The 9,289-nt window shown below is 37.6% G+C and overlaps 1 protein-coding gene across 1 annotated transcript in view; it reads left to right on the top strand.

The window, feature by feature from the left end:
* Nucleotides 1-473: 473 nt before the first annotated feature.
* Nucleotides 474-9,289, top strand: part of LOC108571530 (guanylate cyclase soluble subunit beta-1) — a 56,643-nt gene continuing 47,827 nt past the window's right edge. The window contains exons 1-3 of the mRNA XM_017933591.1: nucleotides 474-532; nucleotides 843-916; nucleotides 8,606-8,706. Coding sequence (XP_017789080.1) covers nucleotides 530-532; nucleotides 843-916; nucleotides 8,606-8,706 — 178 coding nt within the window. The 5' untranslated portion in view covers nucleotides 474-529. The remainder of the gene's footprint in view (nucleotides 533-842; nucleotides 917-8,605; nucleotides 8,707-9,289) is intronic.

A 9,289-nucleotide genomic window follows, 5' to 3' on the forward strand; every position in this document is an offset into this window, starting at 1 on the left:
TCCCCAAACCAAACCACAAATTCGCCAAATACCTCGACACATTTATCCCCTTCATTTCACACTTCGCTCTCCATCGTAACAGAAAATCCAGCCAACACAGTGAAAGATAAGAAACTTAAGAATCCAGAACGAAACCGCGACTCCCAGCCCCGTACAAGTAACCCTCGTTTCCCGTTCGCTGACAGAGGTCAGCGAGAAGTCTTCCTGGTTTTCTAAGTATTCATCCGGCGGCGAGTAATATCGGGAGAGAGAGAGAGCAGCGGAGGAGGATGGCGGCAAAGCGGATTGGCAGCGGAAGGGTGTAAGAGCGGCGCGCGTGTGTAGGGCGAGCCGAAGACGGGTAACGCAGGGTTGTATCTAGGTGGCGCAGCTGCGAGGGCAGAAAATCGATACTTATCGTCTCCGACGAACGGCCGGCCGACTTTCCAGTACGCGGCTCGTGTGCACGAGGTAAACACGGCTCTCATGGCAATTAGAATGGAATGATACGTGGAGAAGCCTCGAAAAATCCGCTTCTCGTTCATTCATCATGGTACGTCGTTCGTCGAACAGAATACAGAAAGGAGAAAACAGAAACAGGCTGGGAGGAAAAGGGTATCTGTCGGAAACAACGGGGAGACACTGTGACTGTTTCACGGCTGACACACACGACCGATCATTTTGACACACGCAGACACACACACACACACGGTGGATACCAGTTTTTAAATCGCGTGTACAAGTGACAAAATTGAAAGATGACGTTTCACACCTAGACAACGGTTCTGTTAATTAACGTTACACCTTCGTTTCACCTGATCACGTGTCAACAAAAGTATGGTTCTTTTCTGTCTTATGTGCAGTACGGTTTTGTGAATTACGCCCTCGAGCTGCTGGTCGTGAAGAGCTTTGGCAGCGAGACGTGGGAGGCGATAAAGTAGGTAAAAACGTGGACGCGACTACTTGTTTCTCACAGCTTTCTGACACTTTCTAACCTTTTCTAAGCTACCCCTTTCGTTGCTGAGTACGAGCTTCTTGCATGCAGAGCTAACCACGTCTTCTCTTCTTTCTTATTCCGTACACAATCGTAAACAACATACACGCACATCTACATGTAAGATCGTCGGTGTTGTTCGTTGAATTCCGCGAGAGAATCGAGAGAAGACGCTTTGCTCGACCACGTGGTGTGTGTGTCCCTATGCTTGGCAAGCTTATATTTTGCTCTAGAATTGGTCAGAGGTTGTACGTGTACGCGTAGAAATAGGTTAGAGAGGTTCGTTGGATCCGTGACCCGAATCCTTCGCGTTCTTTAATTGAAATTTCGCTGGCCTTCGGTGAGGGGAGCTTTTCTTCCTTCGTACTCGTACTCGTCCCCACTCCTGGCCACTACTGTGGCTTAGGTAGGAATTTATATTGAATTTTCCGACGAATGTGATCCAATACTATGTAATAGCGGAAATGATCGGATTCCTGGTTAGAGCGGGAGAGCTTTCGGGGCCGAAAATAGCGACGAGTGTCTTCGTTTCGGTGGAGGAGAATCGGGGGATGTTTGCATCCACGGGTGAATCGAATTGGGGCGAATTTGGAAAATACACAGGAGAAGGAAATGAAGTAGGATGATCGGTTTTAGCGGGGATTCGCTGGATTCTATTCTTTTTTCTTTTGGGGGGGGATTTATTATCGATGAAATTCATGTTTGAAGCGAATGAAGATTGCCGAACGAATAGTTTTTGGAGGTTTGATGGTAGAGTTTGGCCTTTTATGCGTGCTTTATTGACAATTTTATGAGCACTGCACTAGTGTATTTTTTTAATGTTCGACTTTACGTGATGTTATTTGTTAATTTGTATACAACAAAAAATTTGAAATCATTTGAAATTTGATTAATTCTTTTTTCAAGGTTTGAAGGTAGAGTTTGGTGTTTTATGCATGCTTTTTCACAATTTTGTGAGCACTACACTAGTGTATTCTTTTATTATTCGACTGTAAGTGATGTTATTTGTTAATTTATATACAACAAAAAATTTGAAATCATTTGAAATTTGATTAATTTTTTTTTTAAGGTTTGAAGGTAGAGTTTGGTGTTTTATGCATGCTTTTTCACAATTTTGTGAGCACTACACTAGTGTATTCTTTTATTATTCGACTGTAAGTGATGTTATCTGTTAATTTGTGTACAAAAAGACTTGAAATCATTTGGAATTAGATTGATTCCTTTTTAAGGTTTGAAGGTAGAGTTTGGTGTTTTATGCATGCTTTTTCACAATTTTATGAGCACTACACTAGTGTATTTTTTTATTATTCGACTGTAAGTGATGTTATCTGTTAATTTGTATACAAAAAGACTTGAAATCATTTGGAATTTGTTTAATTTTTTTTTAAGGTTCCAAGGTAGTGTTTAGTGTTTTATGCATGTTTTTTCACAATTTTATGAGCACTACACTAGTGTATTCTTTTATTATTCGACTGTAAGTGATGTTATTTGTTAATTTATATACAACAGAAAAGTTGAAATCATTTGAAATTTGATTAATATTTTTTTTAAGGTTTGAAGGTAGAGTTTGATGTTTTATGCATGCTTTTTCACAATTTTATGAGCACTACACTAGTGTATTCTTTTATTATTCGACTGTAAGTGATGTTATCTGTTAATTTGTATACAAAAAGACTTGAAATCATTTGGAATTAGATTGATTCCTTTTTTAAGGTTCCAAAGTAGTGTTTAGTGTTTTATGCATGCTTTTTCACAATTTTGTGAGCACTACACTAGTGTATTCTCGTATTATTTCTATCCAACTTATCTACAAAAAGACTTGAAATCTCAAGTAAGCCATTTTCAAACAACTTCGACGATTTTCCTACTTGAATTTTGTATTCAACAACGAGCAAACATCGTCGAAATGTTACAATACTCGTCTGGAGGCACGAAGGGAACACAAATCGATCGGGCAGAAAAGTACCTGTAACCAGGAAACGAGGTATATTTATGTAGCCACTAACGCTTTTGTTCCAGGCAGTAAAAGATTTCTCTGTCCTCTGACATACTATCTCATCACCACACTTCAACCGCCATTAAGAACACTCCAACATCCACCCTCTCTATTCATCCCATCCCTCCCAACTCACCGCCACCGTTCCTCCCTCTTCTCTATATCAATCACACCCACAAGCCTCGTTCGCACCTGTACTCACGCAAATCACCTTTTTCCATCCTTAACCACCCTGGTTCACTCTCGAAATGAATCCTCGTCGATAATACCACACACACCTCCGCATACTTGCGTGCATATCGCAGTAGGACCCCGATTGACGCGGTCAAAAAATTGCCAATGCCTCTGTTTCATGGATGTTCTACGAATTCACTTATCGTTTTGGCGTTTTTGTTCTCTTTCATTTTTGAATATGCGCGCCATAGATGAGTAAGTGTGGTCGATGATCGATCGACTCGATGGCGCATGGGTTCAGCGGGAACTTGTTTTAAGTGGAAGTGTGTTTTACTATATCCGGTGTTTCTTATTGTCATCCATTTGTTGTTGGTAAAAGTTAATTGATAAACAGCCTCCGAATAACGCGATCGAAAAAAGTAGAAGAACGCAGAAATTGTGAGTTTGTAATTTTGGGTTAATTAAACTTCACCAAAGAAGCGATGTCGGTGCATTTAATTTGAATTTTATTTCCCGCGTTATAGAGTACTTATAGAGTCCTAGAGCACTGTGTACCTAAAAAGAATTTTTCCCTCGCGTGAACGAAGGAAGCAAAGGAAGAAAATGTTTCAAGCTTTAATATATGTATAATTATTTTTTGCATTCATTTTCATTTTGGAAACGCGTATCGACGTGAAAGTGTCCCAAAATTGGGGCCGTTTCACGATACTTTCAGGAGAACATGAAAAATTGTTAAACAAGAGATTATTTTGCATCAAATTTTATTTTAAAAACGCGTATCGACGTGAAAATGTCCCAAAATTGGCTCATTTTTACGATACTCTCAGGAGAACGTAAGAAATTATTTAAAAAAATTTCAAACAAAAAGAAGAGATTATTTTCTGCGTCAATTTTCATTTCCAAGCCATGTATCGACGTAAAAATGTCCAAAAATTGACGGAGCCAGAAGAATTGTTAACCTAAATTCCGAACGAGAAGAAGAAACACAAATCACGTCCAATTCTCACCCTAAGCTTGTCCCATTGGATCAACAAGTACGCGTCGGATGTTAATAAAACCTTCGTTTACCCGATCCCGTGGGTTCTGTTGATTCAACGAACTCGACGACGAAATATTGGCACGCGCGCGTGTCGCGCTTGTTTGCAAAGGGCGAATCCTTAAACCCTGGATCGAACAGGCTGCATAAATGCCTCGGTTGTTTGCCGATCAAACGGAACTGGCTCGGTTAAACAGCCCACGGGGAATCGTTTGATGCGCCTCGTCGTTTATTCGCCGTTCGCCGCAATAGCCTTCTCTCTGCTCCCTTCTTCCTCGTGACAATCGCCGCCGAGCGGAGCTTCCGGTTCACGCGAGAACGCGAAACGGGTCGTGTCACCTGTACTACGCGAAACTTGTTACGCTCACAGGCGTTGGAATTTCGTTTGCTCGAACTTTGTGTCTGTGTGTGTGTTCTTGTTTGTCGTTTATTTTTAAACATGAAAGAAAAAACGACTCAATGAGCAGGTTTTTCTCTCTCTCTTTTTCGGAGAGAAATTCTTTTTCGGGGCTGCCACGAGAATTTTGTAAAGAGGGGAAAATAACGAGACACGAGAGAGAGGTTTCTCTGCTTTGGAGAAAATGGGACTCGGGAGCTTGCGTTCGACAAAAGGGCGCGAAATTGCGGCGCGCGTTTCCAGAAGTAGAATTATTTCTTTGGAGGCTGTTGTTCTGAGGGGAACAAGGGAAGTCGCGTGAGCTTCTAATTTTGGGGGAATTTGTTCAATAAACTCTGGCCCTAAGTAAGATTATGTCGGGGCAGACTGAAATTTACCATTTTGAAAAAGTATGTAATTTCGGTGAAATTAAATATTAGAAATAATTTTTAATATTAACATTAGAAATAATTGTGATTTTTGATATTAAACACTGAGATTAAAAATAATATTTGAAATAATTTTGACATTAACATTAGAAATAATTTACATAATTTTTTATACACTTTTGCCAACTCATTGCAATTACATTTTTTCAAAGTGAACTTCCAGGAGGACCTAATATAGTAGGTAATTCTCTCGAGGCTTCTCTGTGTTTTTTGGGAAATTTAAAAATTCTTCGATTCGTGTTCCGCTTAAATTTTCTCGCAGCTTCTGATTAGAGACTCAACGCTGAGGAATTTATATCGAAGTCAGCTAGGATAAGATTATTAATCGATTAAGCTAAGTCAGGCTTTTAGGGGGATGAACCTGTTTATAACTGAAGATTGCAAGCTGCTTTCGAGATAATCGTTATCTCAAATTATCGGTGGAAATTGATGTTTATTTTATTGTATCGATGCTTCTCTGCTTAATCCTAAATTCAGATTTATATACCATTTTGTTAGCGATTATGGTTAGGGATTGTGACTAATAAAGGAAGCTCCTGTGAAATTGATATTCAAATGGATTATCCTGGGTTAGGTTAGATTTCATGCTCGACAAAGTAATGATAATAATGTCTTTGTCAGTAGATTACAATGTAACAATGAAGGGTAATATGTTGATGTGCTGTCGATAATGTTAATGCACTATTAGTCGCATAATTAGTGCATTATTCACAATAGGTATAAGGGGAATTTCGGGATAGAAAGGCGCACTGTTGTTCGGTGTACCTTCAGGACACCCATTATGGTTGTACAAAAAGTATTGTATATTTTAAGTTACTTAAAAATTATTTAAATTAAATAAAAATATATGTTTGTTCATATTCTACGATATTTCAAATAGAATAATTTTCTTTTGTCTTAATAATTTTCTAACGAGTGTTTAGATTTAATTTGCATTTAACAAGTGTCCTAGACTGTACGTTATCTCTGAAATTACAAAAATGCGGTAAACAATACTCTAATTTTTCTAATAGAGAGACACTCGTTTCACAAAATTTTTATTTTCGATTATTTCATTTCACAATATTTTTATTTTCAATCATTCCATTGTTCAAAATCTTTATTTTCAGTTTCTCCAAATTTTTATGTTCGATCATTCCATTTCCCGAAATTTTCATTTTCGATCATTTCATTTCCCGAAAGTTTTGTTAAACATTCGTTCCTAGAATAACATTTTTATTTTGAATATGTGCTTTTTAATGGTATTTTTACGAAGCCATGAATTTACAAGAAAGAGGGGAACAGGAAGGAAAACTGACATGATTTTCTTCCCAAATAAAGTAAGTGGTCCGCGTTGCGACAAAGTCTCACGAGGGCAATGTTGTTTGTCGGGTGATATACGAGGGAGAGGTACGAAAATGTGGGTTACCCGGAGTGTAAGGGTAGGACGATGACTCTTAAAAGCTCCGGGAAAAAGGGTCACTTTAGCCGTCCTAAATGACGTTTCGCCGTCACCGTGTTTGCAAATTGCGCGATGTAATTTCCGCGAGCCTATTTGTGCGTTTTTTTCGGCCCGCCGTTGAATGCGCGCCAGAGCTTTCGTCCTATTTTTCATACGTAAATCCCCGCGCCAACATCGATGGAATTATCAGCGACGTCAAAGAATCTCTCCAATGAGAGAGTTGAAGCGGTTTCATTTTTTTTTTTTTCAAACGAGACTTTGAAGGCTATTTTTGCGTTATTACCATTTGCGACGTAATTACGCTGCATTTTGATCCGGTACGTATAGATGAAAATTGACGTGGCTTGTGTTATAGTTAGACAAGAAAAGAAATTCCATTAAAATGTGAACATTACTGATAAAAATTCTAATAAATTCCCATTCTAGGAATCTACCTTATCGGTGATAAAATTAAAAAAAAAAAATCATGCATACGTCGAAGCAGAAATTTATATGAAAAATTTTTGAAGAAATTTGGGTCGTCTTAAATGGACAGAGATAAAGGTGAAACATTTCCTGTTGAAAATTCTAATAAATTTCCATTTCACGAATCTACCTTGTCTACCTTGGCAATGATAAATTAAAAAAAAAAAGTCAGATATATGTCGAAGCAGAAATTTCGAAGTTTTCATGAAAAGTTTTTGAAGAAATTTGGGTCTTAAATGGACAGAGAAAGAGGTGAAAAATTGTGGTTGTGTTAAGACACTTTTAACGATTAACGAGGTGAAAGAATTTTCAGGAACGAGAGCGCCAATATTATTTTTGCGGTCCACTTAAGATGTATCGCGGCTTTTGTCGGGCGTGGAGAGCCTGGAAAAATTATACGAAAACTCTGCGGCGAGGTTGGAGTGACAGCTCATATCCATGTCAAACGGTTGGAGTGCCTTTAGCCTGCACTTTGTAAATTTAATAGAAACTGCCGCTAACGTCTGGCAACCTGTTAAAATGCCCGGCATTTTACTGCTAAGAAGTATTTACTTTGTTCAACGACGAAACTAATTAATTTCCTGTTATAGCGTCCCTCGCTCTTGTATATACAAGCGTTACGACGTGATAAACAACCCTCTGGCAGATTGCACGAGGATATTTTCAGTTTTCACAGATTTAACGCTGTCGATGGAGAAATAAAACGTCTTCTTAATTAGACTCTCGAAAGTTTCATCAAATTTCGATGCTTGCCCACTTGTTGTTATCGTTTTTCCCCCCGCTTCAAACCCGTGATTAATGTCGCGCTTTATCGCGTCGCGAACTTTCAAACAACCCCAGCGAAATTCTGTCGAATGAAAATGAAACGCTCTTTGCGTGTAAAGCGATATGTTTGTATATACAGTTTTTTCAAATATTTGGCCATTATACTCTATCTTTTTTTATTTGTATCCATAGAGAATAGTGACAGTTTGACAAAGTTTGACAAGATTTGACGAAGGTTAACTTTGACAAACTTTAACAAAGTTTGACAAAATTTGACAAAGTTTAATTTTGACAAAATTTAGCAAAGTTTGACAAGATTTGACAAAGTTTGACAAAGTTTGACAAAGGTTAATTTTGACAAACTTTGACAAAGTTTGACAAGATTTGACAAAACAAACTAACTTTAACAAAGTTCGACAAGATTTGACATAGTTTGACAAAATTCGACAAAGGTTAACTTTGACAGACTTTAACAACGTTTGACAAGGTTTCACAAAGTTTGACAAAGGTTAACTTTGACAAACTTTAACAAAGTTTGACAAGATTTGACAAGATTTAATTTTGACAAAATTTAACAAAGTTTGACAAGATTTGACAAAATTTGACAAGATTTGACAAAGTTTGACAAAATTCGACAAAGGTTAACTTTGACAAACTTTGACAAAGTTTGACAAGATTTCACAAATTTTAACTTTGACCACCTTTAACAAAGTTTGACAAAGCTTGACAAAATTTAACAAGATTTGATCAGAAAATTTTGGAACACCCTGTATATGAGCACTGGCCCGAATGTGAGCAGAAAAATGTAAAATGTAATGCACGACCGTAAACTTATAAAAATGAATATGCATGCTTTCTCAAAAACCCAAACTTATACTTGAAATTAGCTTTAAATATGACATAATGTTCGTTCATATTTTGTTCGTGCAGGCAAGATGCAGCAGTTAACATGGACGGACAGTTCCTGGTTCGACAGATATACGACGATGAAATTACCTACAACATTATATCGGCAGCTGTCAATCGGCTCAGTACGTATTTATTTTTCCATCGAATTTCTAATTACATTGCTACATTAATTAGAGAATACACATATATGCTCTGTTGCACGTTTAATTAGATTCGAATAGTCCAACTATATAAAAGAAGCGTAATAATGTTACACAGTAAACGCTGTTACTTCCCTCTAGAATTATCTCCTTTTCTCAATGTTTAATCCTGTTAAGATTCGCAAGATTTTCTTCACTCGTCTTCATTCTTATCTAAACAATCTCCTCTCATCTCGCGTTTTCAACGTTCTCATCTCTTTGACTGAGATTTCCTGCAGCGTTTAGCCTCGTTGCAATCCTCCAAGCCTTTCCAAACTCTCCTGCGCCTTTATTGTTGCCATTTCAATATTTTATGTCTACCTTCAAACATTTCTTTTCCTTTCTTATCGCGCAAATAGTCTCTACCTCTTTTCGAGATGTATCTTTCTTTAAACTTAATTAAAGCACCATGTTTTCTGTTGAATTTTTCAATATCCAAACAAATTTCTATAGAAGAATTTCTCGCTCTACATTCATACATTCTTTTCAATGAAATTTTTGAATATATTATCAACTGTTCGAGAAA

The sequence above is a fragment of the Habropoda laboriosa genome, unplaced genomic scaffold (assembly GCF_001263275.1).
Source record: "Habropoda laboriosa isolate 0110345459 unplaced genomic scaffold, ASM126327v1 scaffold40, whole genome shotgun sequence".
NCBI lineage: Eukaryota > Metazoa > Arthropoda > Insecta > Hymenoptera > Apidae > Habropoda > Habropoda laboriosa.